This window comes from Telopea speciosissima, chromosome 8, assembly GCF_018873765.1.
Source record: "Telopea speciosissima isolate NSW1024214 ecotype Mountain lineage chromosome 8, Tspe_v1, whole genome shotgun sequence".
In the NCBI taxonomy this organism is placed as follows: Eukaryota; Viridiplantae; Streptophyta; class Magnoliopsida; order Proteales; family Proteaceae; genus Telopea; species Telopea speciosissima.
In genome coordinates, this window is record NC_057923.1 from 11,529,244 (window position 1) to 11,545,693 (window position 16,450).

Below are 16,450 nucleotides of genomic sequence, written 5' to 3' on the forward strand. Positions count from 1 at the left end.
CGCAGACCACGCCTAGAACACAGTTGGAATGAAATGACCGCCACAGGCCCCATGAAAGGTGAAAATCCCCCCGAGATGCCAGCGCGCTCGTTGGCTGCCGCGTGCGTGCACGTGGCCCCTGCGCTCCCACAAAAAAAAGAAATTGAGGGACCTTGGGTGTGATTTAGGTTAGTGTGTGGGACTGACTCTGCATTTTTTGCAAACGTGAGGGATCTGCCGTCAATTTCCCCCAAAAAATTAACTGCAAGACATATCCACCCTGCGGGGTTTGGGGCTGTCGCCGTCTTCCTAATTATTGGGTCCCTTGCTGTGCCGTCGGAGTCCTTCCGGTCGCTAAAGCCGCCGGCGACTAATAATTCGGCTGGCTTCTGGTTTGCATCTATTTTCAACTTCCCTTTGTTTTTATTTTCTTAAATCTTCCCGTTTCGTTTTTCAATAATTCCGCCGGAGTCTATCTCGTCTGTGTGTGGAGTGACTCTTGAATTACAAATCTATAAGCACGTGTAATCTCAAAAATTTTCATGTTTCGATGTAATCCTTTCTTATCCATGTATCCTCCCTTTTCTTGTATGGGATTTTAGTTCTTATATGTATATCTTCAGAGACTTGCATGCTCACTGTTTGTTGAAATGTGTGCAAGAATGGATTTCCAAATTTCCGAATTTTGGAACACTTTTGGGTCTGGAACACTCTCTCCCGTGGAAAAATGATGCTTATTTGAAGAAAAAAAATTGTACAAGACTTGTTTACTTCAACAAGCTTAAATAATGGTCAATCTCATCCGAGATTTGCTCGCTCTTGTCCATTTTTTTCCCTCTTCTTTTGCACCATTTGCATCATACTCTATACAGGGAACATGCGATTGCTCCTCACTGTAAAGCCGTAGAGGTCTCAATAAAACTATTCCATATGACCTTTACTTTGTTTGCCTTCACTAGGCAAAGGGAAGCTGTTCATCAGAACCACCATGAACACTTTGTAGTGCTTGTTACTTGGGGTTGGTTGATGAAGATGTTTGTCCTACTGCCCCAACCTTATGCAAGTTTCTTTGCAAGTGATTAAAAAATTTGATGTTGGGTATTTTTTTCCCTCATTTTCTTCTTGGTTGATTTTTCGCCTGTTTGCTGAAGAGAAGATATACTTTGATTAGTTTGCTTTGTAGATATGCTGTGTGAATGACTACCCAATATGGAATCCTTAAATTGCTTCTCATCAAATGCGTAGCTTCCTCTACCACCTAACATCCTTCTCCTAAATTTCAGAGAGAAACCAATGGAAGAGATGAAGCAATGGACAAATGAACTACAACAATGGATACATCAAGCACTGCATTGGATTCATCAAATACCATCTGTTCAAATTTATGTTTCTATCGGTGTGCTCTTCCTGACGACAGTTTTTCTCTTGTTGGGTATGTCCTACTCTGCCCTTCTTTTGGCTCCCCCTTTTTTTTTTTTTTTTTTTTTAATAATTCTTATCCTGAGTTTTGCTCTGCATGGTAAAAGAAAGTGTTTCTCTTAAATTGATGTATTTATGTAAATGGAAATGAAGAAATAATTCTCAGAAGCTTTCAAATGATTTTGTTGGAAATTTTCTGTTTGGTTTTGTTTATTGAGTATTAATTTTCCCTTTAGTGCTATGCTATGATAAGGTTGAAAGAAGCAAAATCTACATGATTCTCTTCCTATTATGTACTGCTTAGCTCCATTATGGCAATCTAGCAAGTACAAGCGGGTGGGAAAGAATGGCCATAGTTTATGACATATGCGTGAGTGGTGATTCTTTTTCTATAGTGACAAATGGTGAATTATTGCATGTCATGCCATGCCATACACTTGGTATGTGGTAGCCAGGGGGGAAAAAGACCTGCTATCGTGTGAAATGTTCTTAATTCAATACCATTACATGATTTATCTCACCACCACCCCCCTAAAAAAACTTAGTATGGTGATTGGCCAAGCTTTGGCATTGGTTTATAAGGAAAAATGAGCAAGTTTCACTGCTTACATCTTTCATTTATTTTCGATGTAACTAGAACATTGATATTGACTAAGTATTGGAAAAAGTAAATTTTGAAAGCCGAAACGCAGACATAGCTTCAATGTTTATTTCATCCTTCAAGAGAGAATCCTATGAAAGTATTTTAGTTTTTTGAGAGTTGTAAAAGAAAAAAAAAATTAGTTTTTGTTGGGCTCTATAACAAAGGAGCCCCTATCACCAAATCACTCCCACTCCCCACCCAAAAAAAAAAAAAGAGCCGGTAAAAGGATAAAAAGAAAAGGGCAGAACACTCAAACTTGGGACCCTGCTAGGGTTGAATTCTTGAGTTGGACCCACAAAGTTTCATCCATATCCAATCTAGTACACTACTGTGTACATAGATTAAAGATAGACTTTAGAGTCCTCTATTAGATCAATAGAATTCTCTGATGTAATTTAAAAATAAAGTGTTTCTGAATTGATCTCATCTTTAATTTTAAAATTTCAATTTTTCTAGTCCTTCAATGAAGTACCCACCATACCAATATAAATATAAATTTTGACCCATATCTTTTGATCAAAGAAAGGTTCATCAAATTTTATTTTGGTTTTCAGTGTTGATACTTGATTTGGTATATCTGTTTGCCCATTGGCAAGCTAAATTGGTTTCTTATCCTAGTTTGAGTTAATTTCATATTATGTAACATTGTTTGAAAGTTGTTCTTCGAAAAGAAATCAAGGATAGGCTTCTGCCATCAAACAGTCATATCTGCCTTTTTTTTATTATTGCAGCTTGCTTGTTCAGACGAACAAAATATAACACTATTGTGCTTGCTGGGCTAAGTGGTAGTGGGAAAACAGTCCTTTTTCACCGGGTACACTTCTACTTTATCTGTACTGCCCCTTTAGTATATCAGTTTATGTAATTTATGGAGGTTTTGAGATTTTTAAATTTCTTAAATTTTGTTTCCATGCCCATTCTGATACTTTAGTCAGAAGAAAGATAACAATAAAGTATGGGCAAAAGTTTTTCTAGTCTGACAACACTGGAGAGTATCTCTAGTCAGGCACCAAGTTTTGCCACACGGAAAGATAATGTGGCAATTTTGACCATATGGATACCTAGAAAATGGTCTGAATTGATCACATGTCATATACTTAGATCCATCTATATACCTTCCCATGTATTGGTGGATTCCTTTGTATTTTTAGCCATCCATTTCTTTTTGGAAAAGTTTTACTTTTTCATTGAATTTTCAAAGTTTTATTTTGTCACATGGCTAGCTCCGTTTTGGCTGAAACTTGACATGTAAATAGTGAACCTTGGGGTCTATCCGTCTGTGAAATTTGCGCCGGTCTAGAGACACTCGCTACACCTACCAGACTAGAAAAACTACTCCCTAAAATATTTTTATATTCTATAGTGCTTCTTCAAATGTACAAGAAAAAAAAAAAAATTAAGATTTTAAGATTTAAATGTTTAGGAATTGACTCAAATGAGGGTTTCCTGCAATATCTAAGGTTTCAGCGAGGAAGTTTACTATTTGGATTTGAAACTGAGGCCAGGTGCAATCCAACTTCATGATGCAGAATAGATCCAAATGTCGGTAGCTCTGAGTATTGATCCAGTGATATAGTGCATGGGAAAACGATTGTGTCCCCTGTGGGGGACCTAGCTACATCACCCACCCAACTTAATCACTGGTAAAAGTATCTAAGGGCATTTCCTGAAATAATGACTACCCACCCCATGTATTGTCATAAATGCCCCTAGATGTCCCTTCACCCATGGTTGGGTGACCTAGCTAGGTCCTCTGCAGGTGATCCAATCACTACTCTACTGCATATATGTATGTGCTGATGTTTCTTTCATATCTCAGATTACAGACTGCCTTTAAGTTGACTCGTGACCTTATGTGGTTCCTGTACTTAGTAGCATGCACAACTGATGAGTTTAATCCATAATTTTGTATCCCAGTTGAAATGTTTCCCTCTCTCTCTTCCCCCATCCCCCACTTCTGTTTTACTTTGCTAAATTAATCACATCTTTTTTAATCAGGAAAATTCAATTACTATCTTTTTCTTATAGATATTGTATGGAGTAATCACATGTACCCTATCAATATGTGTACCCCTGTTTATTCCATATACTGTTTCTGAATAGCATGATCATTGTTTCCATTCCTGTGCCAGTTTCAAGATGGCTCTTTACCACAGGGTACTAATACATCGTTGGATCCAAATGAGGGCAATTTCGTGCTCTATTCTGAGTCCACTGAGGTAAATAATTTATCCACTGATTCCCTTCAACCTATATTTAATTTTTACCATAGCATGGTTATATATTCAATGACTACTCTTCGCATATTTGTCAATTAGAAGACAACCTAAAAGGTCATTCTACCATGACATAATGATTGGATGACTAGAGTGCCAAGTGAGGCATCCATCTGGGGGACAATTGATTGATTGAATTACTGCAATATCCAATTTCAACAGGCTTTTTGTGGATTTTCTGCCATACTTTCAGTTTGTTACAAAGAGCACATAGGACTATCTAGTTCTATTCAATATCTCATCCAGTCTGTTGAACTTTTGTGAAAGGAATCTCCTAGGTGTGAACCAGTTAATATTATGTGTTCTTCCATTAACCATCCTTGTGATGCATGTGCTGTTTGCTAAGAGTTTTTGTTTGCTTACTTAGTCACTTCAACTTTTATCATGTATCTCCCTTCCATGGCGTATCTGTGCTAAGTATTTTATTGCAATTATATTATTTATTTCATTTACTTCCAACTTGTCCCTCACCTCTTAGATCCTTGTGAGCACATAATAAGAATGCTACTTTTACTAACTTATATCACTTCAAAAATAGATTTTTAACTTTCTCTATGTAATCAAGCAGTTTTTCTTTATCATTCAGTTTGAAATGCCATTGCCAGCCACCAGTGAAATTGAAAGTTAAGGCTTTGTCTTCTTTTATTATATGTGTACAGAAGCTGTTTATAACTTGACTACAAATTCTATAAATTTAGAATTAGTGGTTTAGATACATGATGCCGAAATCTTATATCCTGTGCAGAAGGGGAAAATAAAGCATGTCCACTTAGTTGATGTTCCTGGGCATTCCCATTTGCGACTTTACGAGTACTTGCCCCAAACAGCTGGCCTTATATTCGTTGTGGATGCTTTGGAGTTCCTACCAAACTGCCATGCAGCTGCAGAGTACTTCCTAGCTACAATTTTTTTTAATGATATATATGTTCTTATACTTTCTCTGACATTTTCATCTTTTCCCATTTTGGAAGGTACCTGTATGATATTTTAACGAAAACAAGTGTTGTGAAGCGGAATATCCCAGTTCTCATACTATGCAACAAGACTGATAAAGTGACTGCTCATACCAAGGAATTCATCAGGAAACAACTGGAAAAAGCAATGTAAGGCTTCATGGAAAAACATCAGGAAGCAAGAGATGATGCCCATCAGATAGATTTGATGTGATACTTCGATAAATTTGTATATTTTTTAACTTCTCTTCATTATGTTACAGAGACAGGCTACGGGCGTCAAGAAATGCTATATCAGCAGCTGACATTTCTAATGAATTTACACTTGGTATTGTCGGAGAAGCCTTTGCTTTCTCCCAATGCCATAATAAGGTGACTATTGCAGAAGCATCTGGACTGACAGGTGATATTGTACAGGCTGAGCAGTTCATTAGGGAACACATCAGGCCGTAGAACCTGTTCGATCAGCCCTTTAGCTGCATTTTATGGGGGTGTATTACTTCTGCACAATTTTTAAAAAAAAAAGCTCTTTAGGCCAGGTTTGTCTTAAACACATGCTTTCTCTGCCGATTAAAGGCATTCAGCCATGTAGTCCAAAAGAATTAGTCTGCTAACCATTTGATGTAGGATATGATGGTCCTGTTGATACGTTGCCTTGCATTTACTTGGAGGATGCCTCATTGCTGGGACTTACCAAAGAATTATAATTGATATTGATTAAAATTGGTTGATTAAGCACTATTCTTTAGCTTCAACTGATTTGTATTGTATTTAATTTCTACACTAGCATGCTCAGTTGATGGCAAGAAGAGATGGAAACAATGTGAGCAGATATATGGTGCTTATTAACCGTCACCAAAAGTTACATTGTTTGTTGCACTTGGTCCTCCTATTTGATTGATAATTTTCCCTGTAAGTAAGATCAACCAATTGTTTTTTATTTTCACCCATCTATCTACGGAGCCCCAATTGTACAAAGTCGATAATGCACTCCCTACTGTTCGTGATACCCATCGCAAGACCCCCAAACCTGTAGGCAAGGGATTTCTTCATTCACCATGAGTGAAGGGAAACTGCCTTCAATACAGTATTAAGATTGCACCTAAAGCATTATCTTAGCTCTCCCATAAATGGTATGAAAGGAAGGTGGGAGATCTGACTCAGATGAATATACATACATTGCGGAATAATGATTTTTTAGGGACAGTTATAGTGTTATACAGCAAGGGAAAATGATATTTAGGAGGCTAGACACTACAATGTTATCGAAGATACATCATTTAGTCCTGCCATGTCTATCTGTTTATAGGGAACTTGGATGTCAAATATGGGAAAAATGGTTCCTACACACTTGTGGTAGGAACCTATCCTATGTAACCACTTTAAATATTGCCACATAGAAAGATGATGTGGCCATTTTGACCATTTGGATAGAGAGGTCGTAGTCTTGTTTAATCAGTGTCAAATTTCAAAACTTAATTCAATCAAATATCCTCTCATGTATTGGCATACATCTCCATGTATGTGCATGCACTCTTACGGTATTCTAAGTTTCTAACCACTATTGTGCACTTCCTATACCCTTGGATTTTCAAAGCTTTGTTTTGCCAAATGGCAAACTCTGATACGTTCAAAAATAAACATATGAATAAGGTACCTAAGGTTCTACTAATCCATAAAATTTGAACCCCCATATGAACTACTAGGTCTAGGTGGCATTTGTTGGCATTTAAAGTGGGCATGTAGGAAAGGCTCCTACATCAAGCGTGTAGACAGGGCTCCCAATAATAGAATATCTGGAAGAATTTCTTGCTTTATAGGATCAAAAAGCAGTGAGCTTAGTCCACAGCTTAGATAACCGATATGACATTGCCTCAGCATAACATCCAAGAGCAACATTTTGTAATGGTTGCAGACTTGGCCAGACCAAGCACATGATTTACCCAATTTGGATCCTCTGCTGCTGCCTGCCCGTGCAGCCACCATGCAGCCTAACACAGGCAGGGGCGAAATGACCACCCTACCCATTGCCCTATAGGGCGGTCATTTGGCTGGCCGCACAGGCAGGCGGTGGCAGAGGATCACGATCCTGATTTACCTCCCTCAGTAAACGGAATTAGCCAAACTACAAAGTTCCAGATTTAATGAGTTATCTTGTCAATGATGCTGCTGTATAATTTATTTCATGTTTCACATACTAAAAAGTTACACAGCAATGTCTTAGTGAACATATAAGTGTACCATGATATTGAGGCAAATATGGCAGCACATTCTAAGGAATGATTTAGGTGTGCCAAAGTTAAACAAATGATATTAGGAAACAAGAATGGCATTGAATCAACAAATAAAACACTATATTTTTATCTACTTCAAAGGGAGAAGTGTCCCCACTCAGATACCTTTCTGAAGGTCTGTCACTTCTCTCTCCAATGGTTCCTGTAATTTCCCTCTTTTTTTTAAAATGAATATGATGCTTGTAATAGCCAAATGCTTCATCCACAATGACTTCCAAAGGGACAGCATTTAAACTAAAAAATCTGGGGGGGGTCTAATGAATAAAGGTGAACTCTGGAAGTTAACCACCTTCATGTAGTCAACAGTGCTGTTGCTTGTGTAGTTGTAGAGTACTCCATGTACCCTTCACAGGAGAACAAGGGAATATAACTGTAGGCTGTCTCTTGCTCTCCTCTACATGGGGGAAATCTACAATGAAGTGGAGGCCACGGCTTTCATGCCTTGCAAGTGCACTGCTCACTACAAGTTTCGCACAACAGAAAAGATTCCTCATCTCACATGCCTGAATCCCCACCATTGTTGGCTCCCACCCCTTTCGGAATAGATACTCTTCCCACTCTGTTTCTAACTCCCCAAGCCTCCACTCTGCCATCTTCAACCGGCTTGTTGACCGCACAATCCCCACATAATCCCACATGATTGATTGCAGTTCCTCCCTCACTTCCCTTGTCCTCCTTATGATATCTGACAGAACACTGCTTCCGAGTGACATAGGAACTACTGGCCACGCCCATGAATCCAAAGAAGTGAGCTCGAGTTTCAAATTGGTCTTGTGGTCTATCGAAGGCTGCACAGCCCGTTGTGCAAACACTAGTGCCTCAAGCAATGAGTTGCTTGCCAGTCGGTTTGCACCATGCAACCCTGTGCAAGCAACCTCTCCAGCTACATATAAGCCCTGCACATTTGTCTCTCCATGAAGTCCAGCACGGACTCCCCCACACATGTAATGAGCAGCCGGAACAACTGGGATTGGCTGACATGTTATGTCTAGCCCAAAGCGAAGGCATTCAGCAGCTATGTTGGGGAAATGGGAGAGAATCTCATCTCTGGGCTTATGGCTTATATCAAGTAGCACATACCTCTCATTACGTTTCTTTAGCTGGTCATCTATACTTCTTGCAACCACATCTCTGGGAGCAAGCTCTGCTCTCTCATCGTACAGGGGCATGAACCTCTCCATGCCTAGGTTGTAAAGGATACCTCCATCTCCCCTAACAGCTTCAGTGATGAGAAATGCATTGACACGATTCTCGCTTGGCTTGATTGGAAGGCCTTCATCAGACAAGGCAGTAGGGTGAAACTGCACAAACCTGAGAAACATAAAGAGTAGTGAAGGACAACTCTAGATATGAACTGCAGTCATTCAAAATGGATATGGTATTGCTTATAAGAACCAAAAGTTTAACAGTTAGGTTGGCGATTAAGGAGGTCCATTGAAAGCTAACCAATAAAGCAGGCACAATTTCAAGGTTGAGACTCACCCTCTCACAGGTCAATCCTAATATTTCCTTCTATGCCAATAATGATACCACCTAATTTTTCAGGCCTTATTGGGATATTGATCATTTAGAGAAATTGAACAGCATGCATATTTATAATCAATTGATCCTATGAGGTTCACCAATTTGATCAATCGGAATAGGTATTTACATTAGCACAATATAATTGTTCGGATGGACAAAGATATTCTAAAGCAACTAGCTACTAATTTACTTACTCCATGTTGGAGATTACAGCTTGAGCTCGATGGGCCATAGCAACTCCATCTCCAGTGGCTACCTGTGAACATATATAGTGGATTAATCATTGAAGGTGGAATGATATGATAGAACCATCAGTTACAACACCTCTTTTATTATATAAGATCTACAAATTACCAACTAAACTCTCTTGGTAGAATTTGTTGAAAGGTAATGATGGTGAAAAAAAATTAACCATATGGAAACTGAAATACGACCTAAATAGGGAGTATTAATTTTACAAAATTTTAAAGGAAAAAAAGGGGAAAAGTAGCGTAACAGATCTATAACACATTACATTTCTTTTTCTCTTTTCTTTCACCTCAGCTCTGCTATTCTGCCCCAGCCCGGCTGAGGAAGAGTTATGGGGAGGAACCATCAGTTACAACACCCCTTTTATTATATAAGATCTACAAATTACCAACTAAAGACAAAACAGGGGGGGGGGGAGAGAAAATAAAGTGAAGTGAAGGTCGCTTAACTTTCTCCTCACACAATGCACTCTCTTGGTAGAATTTGTTGAAAGGTAATGATGGTGAAAAAAAAATTAACCATATGGAAACTGAAATACGACCTAAATAGGGAGTTATAATTTTACAAAAATTTAAAGAAATAAAAGGGGAAAAGTAGCGTAACAGATCTATAACACATTACATTTCTTTTTCTCTTTTCTTTCACCTCAGTTTTTTTTTTTAATGGTCAAGAATCAAAAAGGAATAAAGGCCATCTCTGTTTCCTTATGCATGCATTTGATCTCAGTAGGAAAAATGTATGGTGCTAGTAAATCTCATGCAGTGCACATTCCAAAGGAAGCCAGCATATATGCCAGCGCCTCGTAACATTTAAACCTTAAAGACTTCATTACGAACAGACCGGGTTCTCAACATTATAAATGTCAATACAGGTCAGACTTTTCTTTTATTTAGAAGAGAATGATAAAGCTCAAACACAGCATGAGAATGATTGTTGCAAGATGGGTTATATAGACCCTCAAGGATTTGATCAATTATAAACTTTTGAGAGCACTCACAATATCCTCCTAAATTGAATAGTATCAAATGAACTTAGATTGCCCTTTTCAACTGCGTAAATGTCAATAGGTTGACAGCAATGAGCGAAATCCCAAAGTAATTGTTAAGATTGTCTTAGTTTCCTCTTGAATCACATAAGAATCAAACTCTTAACAAATTCATCTGATTGTAATCCTTCAGGAGGAAAGACTAGAAAACCAGGGAATACCAGTGGATTTGTTGTTGAAGGATAGATATGCCCTGCTCCACCAGATGCAATTAATGTCACCTTTGAGATAAATCGTACAACCTGAGAATTGTGTGCACAAAATTAGAACCAGAGAACTACAATCAGTTAATAAAGCTTCAAAGTTACTGGCGGAAGGAATTAACAAGAGAAGAAGAAATGTTGACAACTCCCAGTTTTATTACCTCTTGTGTTTCAGTATTCAGTGTGTCCACGCCATGGCAGAATGTTTCTGAGCCGTCCTGGAACCCATCAATAAAACACTAAGTATTCGTTGTCTCAGGATTTCTTGCCCACTTCTTTTGAATGAATTTAGTTGTTTATTTCTAGGAAAGAAAAATCAGATACAAGTGGGGAACAATACTTGTAGAGAACATTAGATAAATTTCTATTTGCAAGATTTTGCATATATTGATGTGATTAGTGAAAATAAAAGAAAGCTTCACTTAAAAATAACAAGATCTTTTCCAGAAACAAAAGGAAAACCACGGATCAGCTCAAGATGCACAAACAATGACTTTCTCTTCACACTTTCACTATTTCACTGATGTCATGCTAAGATAATTTTTACTTGTCTTCCTGAAGCAATTCACTAATTAAAACATGAAAAGAACCAACAGCGATCTTCAAGAAATGAGCTTTGCTAACCTCAGAGAATCTGTCAGGCAGTTCGCTCACTGCCCATTATGAACAAATAACATGGAATCCTTTGGCATTGGAACCCCGTAAAATAGGGGAATGGAAAGTAAAATGGGTAATTGGTCTGTAAGGCTCATGAGGTTCATAACATGTCAGGTTAGCATTTTCATACAGAAATAATTGATTTAAAGAAACCAATACCTAAAATATTGTGGGGCTAAGTACATTAAGCCATGTATTCACAAGAAGAGGATCGCGGGCAACACTGATTATACCTTAGGGGTTTTCCACTAGACTCATTACAACAACAACTCAACCTTATCCCAACTAAATGGGGCTGGCTACATGGATCCTAGTGAAGACAAGATAAAAAGATAAAAGAAAAGAAATGGAACACCACGACTACAACAACAAATCAGACTTAAACAAGCTCACTAGGGTCGGCTACGTGGATCCTTACCCTCCAATCAGCCCTATTCGACATCATACTTGAAACAAGACCTAAACTATGCATGTCTTTCCTCACCACTTCTCCTAGGGTCATTTTAGGCCTGCCCCTAGCTCTTTTAGAACCTTCAATCAGAATCAGGTCAGTCCTCCGAACAGGAACATCTGAAGGCCTCCATTGAACATGGCCATTCCACCAGACTCATTGCAAGGGTCAATTTTGTCTGAGAAAAAAGAAAAAGAAAAGACTACTATTGAAATGATCCCCCATGCAAAAAAACAAAAAAAGGAATAATTACATCCTATATGTTTTTATCTGTTATTACAATATAGTTTGATGGTTGTTAACAGTTTATTATATTTCATCTTTGGCTAACCATCCATAGAGTGAAAGAGGATCAAATTGTTCAATAACTGTGAGTTTTTTATCTATGGAGATCTCAGTTCCAAGCTGTAATATTGAAAATGAATCCCAACTCTAAACCGTTTGCATGTGCATTTGTGTATATTGTGCATTATATAGTTGATAGCCCATCCACCTGATCCACCAATATGTACCCTAGATTTCTTTTGTTAATATAAACAACTGTTGACATAGCATAAGATGATGCATCCAAATCCAAAGAAACTTATTCTGCTATACTGTAGACTAAATGTATCCCAGAGACCAGATCTCTGCACCACATATAATTAAAGAAAAAAGGTAAACATAATCAAATAAAATTTAAAAACATGCTGGGGAGAGACCTGAGATGTCAGTAAATCTATGGCAAAATGGTGCTCAAACATAAAGATGTTAGGATCATCTAGAACTGCTTTCAATAGTGCCCGCTCAATCTCTCTCCCAGTCATATCTGCTGCATGGACAATTCTATGATGAGAGTGGCCTCCTTCCCTTGCCAGATGCAAGTTCCCATCATCTCCATGATCAAATGATGCACCCATGGAAATCAGCTCTCTAACTCTATCAGGACCTTCTGTGCATACCACCTGGATAAAGCAACTGTACATAAGAAAGACTTCAATCATGCAATGAGGGAAAATGATGGTTTTTAAACACAATTAACGCTTCAGAAAATGAGCATCTAGATCATAGATCCTTCTTTCTTCTTTTTTTTTTCCCTGGAAAGGTGTGTAATTTTGGTGCTAAAAACATGAGTAATGATGAGCAAATGTAAGTAAGATAAATGGCCAAGAATTGCCCCCAATTGGATATTTCCATTGTCTCAGTTTGACAATCCATAAGTACGGGCAAATTGCTTCTACCAAAAAAAAAAAGTACGGGCAAATTGCTACTGGATGGATTAACCATATACATTTTTGGAATTTTATGTGATCTAAAAGTAGGTTTTATAAGACAACAGAACAACCAGGCATACCGTACAGAGCAAATTATTTTTTTCAAATGAATTTGAAGTTTCATTTAGAACAGAGATAATAGAGTGATTATTATACAAACTCCTCTCCAGAAAATCAGTCATTTTGAGAAAAATCCAAAACAGAAACTACATCATGTCAATGGAATTCAGCCAATGTAAATAAAGTCCCTAACAGCTCCTCCTCTAGCTAATGCATCAGCTAAGAATCTCAATCTCAATCTACATAGGATTGACAAATCTAGGTGAAGGGAGAGACGTAGCCAACTATAAGATGAATTCAATGGCAAGGAATGCTACAGAGAAGAATGTTGGACAATTAAGAAACAATTTTGTTCATGGAGTTGTGTTATTGATATGGAGAGGCTGAGATGGATTAGCAGCAAAAGAAAGAACAATAAATCAGAAACAAGTGCAAAGGAACAAATATAGGAGCCGCCTCTGAAGTGATAAAATGAGGGAGTAATAATTGGGATGATTTGGAGAGGATTGCTTAATGTGAGCCTCTCTTTTTTGGCAAATATATCTTATTATTAGATCCGGTAGGTTCAATAGTTCCATAAGTCAGTAAATACATGGAAATGTTGAAACCCAATGCAATGCATGGTGGTGAACAGACAAGCAAAGTGCAAGAAGCTTACCCTAACAGTCTCCTCATCACACAAATAAGCCCCTGCTACAATGGTGTCTCGCATGTGATTTTCTACAGAATCCAAAGGGGATAAAACAGCACTAACACCTCCTTGTGCATAGTTTGTGTTGCACTCATGAGGCTCAGCCTTTGTAATCACTGCTACAGATCCATGTTTTGAAACTTCGAGAGCATAGCGGAGGCCAGCAACTCCACTGCCGATGACAGCAAAGTCAAAATACTTAGTGGTATCATCTCTCAAGCATGATATAGTAATGGTTCTGAGAGGGTTCCTATTCTCACTTATATGAGCTTTGGAAAAGTCATAACCACGGACCCGCAATAACTTGGATACGCCAGCTGACCTGTCACATAATAGGCAATGTCATAACATCACAATTAACAGAAATTTAAAAATGTATTTTAACTGAGAACAACTTTGATAACAATAAATAAAAGCATTATACGTGTTTTAAAGTATTCCAAGTTTATCTGAAATCTCTCTTCTACCACACAGCTAACTTGCAGACTGGGCATTGGAAGTGACTTTCCCAGTTTATCTGAAGTTTGTACAAGGCATCTTCACTGGAGGACATAAGTTTTTTTAGAGGGAAGGGTTTTATTGGATGACAGAAGTGAAAGTGGAATGGTTCTCAGGAGATACCAAGAAAGTCCAGATCAATACCAGGGAAGAGGCACATGGCTCAATTTTGAAAAAATTGACAAACATTCAGTGGCACTCAACCCTAAGAATTCCCTTCAGCCAGTAAAATATTTTTTCCCCCTCACAATACAAATTACAAATCAGAATGTAATTATGCTTGATGTTAACAACCAAACATGTGAAAGATAAATTACTGGGATCAAGATCCTCATTAAACAGGTACCTGAAAAGCTCTTTGTGTATACATCTCCTGAAGGTTACACCAGATACCCAGGAAGCTTGTCTAAAACCTTGTTCCTTAAATGATTTCACACTAAAATGCAATTGCCCACTTCCTGTCACCAGACTAGTCATCTTTGCAGTGCTTCTGCTAAGACAGTGAAAAGTGAATAATGAGAGCAGATATATTTCAATACCAAGTTCTCTATCCAAGACAGGATTTTTCCTTTGTGTCTGAAGATCACAAACAAAAACGAAAGGAACTTGAAGATCACGCAATCATCACAACAACAAAATTAAACTAAGTAGAAAATGAATGACAAACTTGAGTTTGAAGGAATGCAATCTGAAAGTCTGGGAGTACATCTCCCTAAATGGTTCCAAACTGCCTTTGTCTACTTAACAAGTTACAGCTAATTACTGACCTGCTTGTCACCCACAAAAAAGAAAACCATGTGATGTGGGAGGGATGAAGGACTAAGAATGGCAATTGACAGGAGTACTTTGTTTTAACTTTGCTGTCCAACCTGGTTCCTTTTGAGTTCGCTTTCTCCGTTTAATTTTTCATATTAGGTCAATTTTTGAGTGTGTTATGACTAATGTGAGCAGGGGGCTTTATGTTTTTTAAATTTTCAAAATTAAGTCAACTTCTAGTTTGTCATGAGAGAGAGCACGGGGATGCATATTCTACTAATTTTTTCAAATCCAATCAACTTCTAATTATGTTGTGAGAACAGGGGTGTTGCATGAGTTTGTTTGTGTCCATGCGTGTATGCTAGTGGACTGAACAGCTTATAGTTGTATTTAAGGATTTCCAATATATACTATCAATATATTAGATGCATAAGTAAGTCTACCTAATATTCCTGTATAGTATTATTCTAATAATCAATATAATACTAGAACAACTGGAATTAACCACTACTTAGAAGGTACCAGTAGTTATTAGATATGCAGGGATAGCCAAGTAGTTGGTCTCTTTTATTACAGACTATTCGCTTATCATATTGACCATCTCCTCTAAGAGGGCCAATTACATCAACAATCTACAGAAACCCAAGTAAAGAGACACAGGGTCACGCAAACAGGGGAGTTGTACCAGGAAGCAGTGCTAGAAACAAAACCCAGACACACAAACAATCCAAAATCCATTTAAAAGTAGGCAGAACAGACATATAGACAAAATCAACATCACCAGAACATGGAATTCAAAGATAAAACCAATATATGATCCGGGTTTCCAATGAAGAACTCATTGAATGTCGAACATCGACATGAAAGGATAAAAAAAAAAACCCAACTCCAGAATTCATTGAAACATTAAAACAAACATCAGGGCCTTGAAAACTTACGTTTTCCAGCTCCGTTGTCAGTGGTTCTAGTGCGGAATAAGGGCCTTCCAGGTAACCAGGTATCCAATTTGGTTCCTCCGCCTTTGAGGTTCTAAAAAAAGAACGCAGAGAGATTTCGGATCATAGTATCCACCTCTCTAGTTTCTATTCTTTCCAGTTTAAATTCAATGGAGGGAATCGAATAATTCCGAGACGCCACATCTGACTTTGCTCCTTTCGACAGCTCTGTTCGAGAAAGAAGCATCGTCGAACTTCGTGCCATCCTTTTTGTGTGCTTGTGGGCCATACATTTTGCTAAAATTTCTCTGCTCGTGACTCCCTCGCTTTCGCTTTAGGAGTAGGGACCCATTTTAGTTCGTTAAATTGTTACGTAATAGCACCGAAAGCTACTAGGTTTCATCACCAGATCACCCACTTGCCCTTTAATGGCCACTGCTATAAATGGTGCTTCGACCCTTTCTCTACGACTCTACCTTCCAATTGGCACCAACCTGTACCTCACTCGTCATCTCTATCCATTCGAAGCATCCATGACGAATCAAAAAAAATCTCCAGTCGACA

General features: G+C 38.1%; 2 protein-coding genes across 2 annotated transcripts; one reads left to right on the forward strand and one right to left on the reverse strand.

Moving 5' to 3' along the window:
• The first annotated feature begins 291 nt into the window (after positions 1 to 291).
• LOC122671831 (signal recognition particle receptor subunit beta-like) lies at positions 292 to 6,011 on the forward strand. Its single transcript, XM_043869275.1, has 7 exons — positions 292 to 371; positions 1,263 to 1,411; positions 2,773 to 2,855; positions 4,174 to 4,260; positions 5,063 to 5,205; positions 5,289 to 5,420; positions 5,534 to 6,011. The coding sequence occupies exons 2-7, from the start codon at positions 1,273 to 1,275 to the stop codon at positions 5,721 to 5,723; spliced, it is 774 nt and encodes a 257-aa protein (XP_043725210.1). The 5' UTR covers positions 292 to 371; positions 1,263 to 1,272; the 3' UTR covers positions 5,724 to 6,011.
• A 1,396-nt stretch (positions 6,012 to 7,407) lies between these two features.
• Positions 7,408 to 14,685, reverse strand: LOC122671830 (L-aspartate oxidase, chloroplastic). Its single transcript, XM_043869274.1, has 7 exons — positions 14,542 to 14,685; positions 13,665 to 14,019; positions 12,395 to 12,637; positions 10,747 to 10,803; positions 10,544 to 10,624; positions 9,283 to 9,344; positions 7,408 to 8,875 (listed from the first exon to the last, which is right to left on the reverse strand). The coding sequence occupies exons 1-7, from the start codon at positions 14,670 to 14,672 to the stop codon at positions 7,864 to 7,866; spliced, it is 1,941 nt and encodes a 646-aa protein (XP_043725209.1). The 5' UTR covers positions 14,673 to 14,685; the 3' UTR covers positions 7,408 to 7,863.
• Between the last annotated feature and the right edge of the window lie 1,765 nt (positions 14,686 to 16,450).

Excerpts from the sequence above, each read along its gene's own strand:
- LOC122671831 (XM_043869275.1), top strand. The coding sequence starts at position 1,273 with ATGGAAGAGATGAAGCAATGGACAAATGAACTACAACAATGGATACAT. Across the intron at positions 2,856-4,173 it reads AAACAGTCCTTTTTCACCGG|TTTCAAGATGGCTCTTTACC; the intron begins GTACACTTCTAC and ends TTCCTGTGCCAG. Across the intron at positions 4,261-5,062 it reads TCTATTCTGAGTCCACTGAG|AAGGGGAAAATAAAGCATGT; the intron begins GTAAATAATTTA and ends TATCCTGTGCAG.
- LOC122671830 (XM_043869274.1), bottom strand. The coding sequence starts at position 14,672 with ATGACTAGTCTGGTGACAGGAAGTGGGCAATTGCATTTTAGTGTGAAA. Across the intron at positions 10,625-10,746 it reads TGAATACTGAAACACAAGAG|GTTGTACGATTTATCTCAAA; the intron begins GTAATAAAACTG and ends CACAATTCTCAG. Across the intron at positions 9,345-10,543 it reads CTTCAACAACAAATCCACTG|GTAGCCACTGGAGATGGAGT; the intron begins GTATTCCCTGGT and ends ATATGTTCACAG.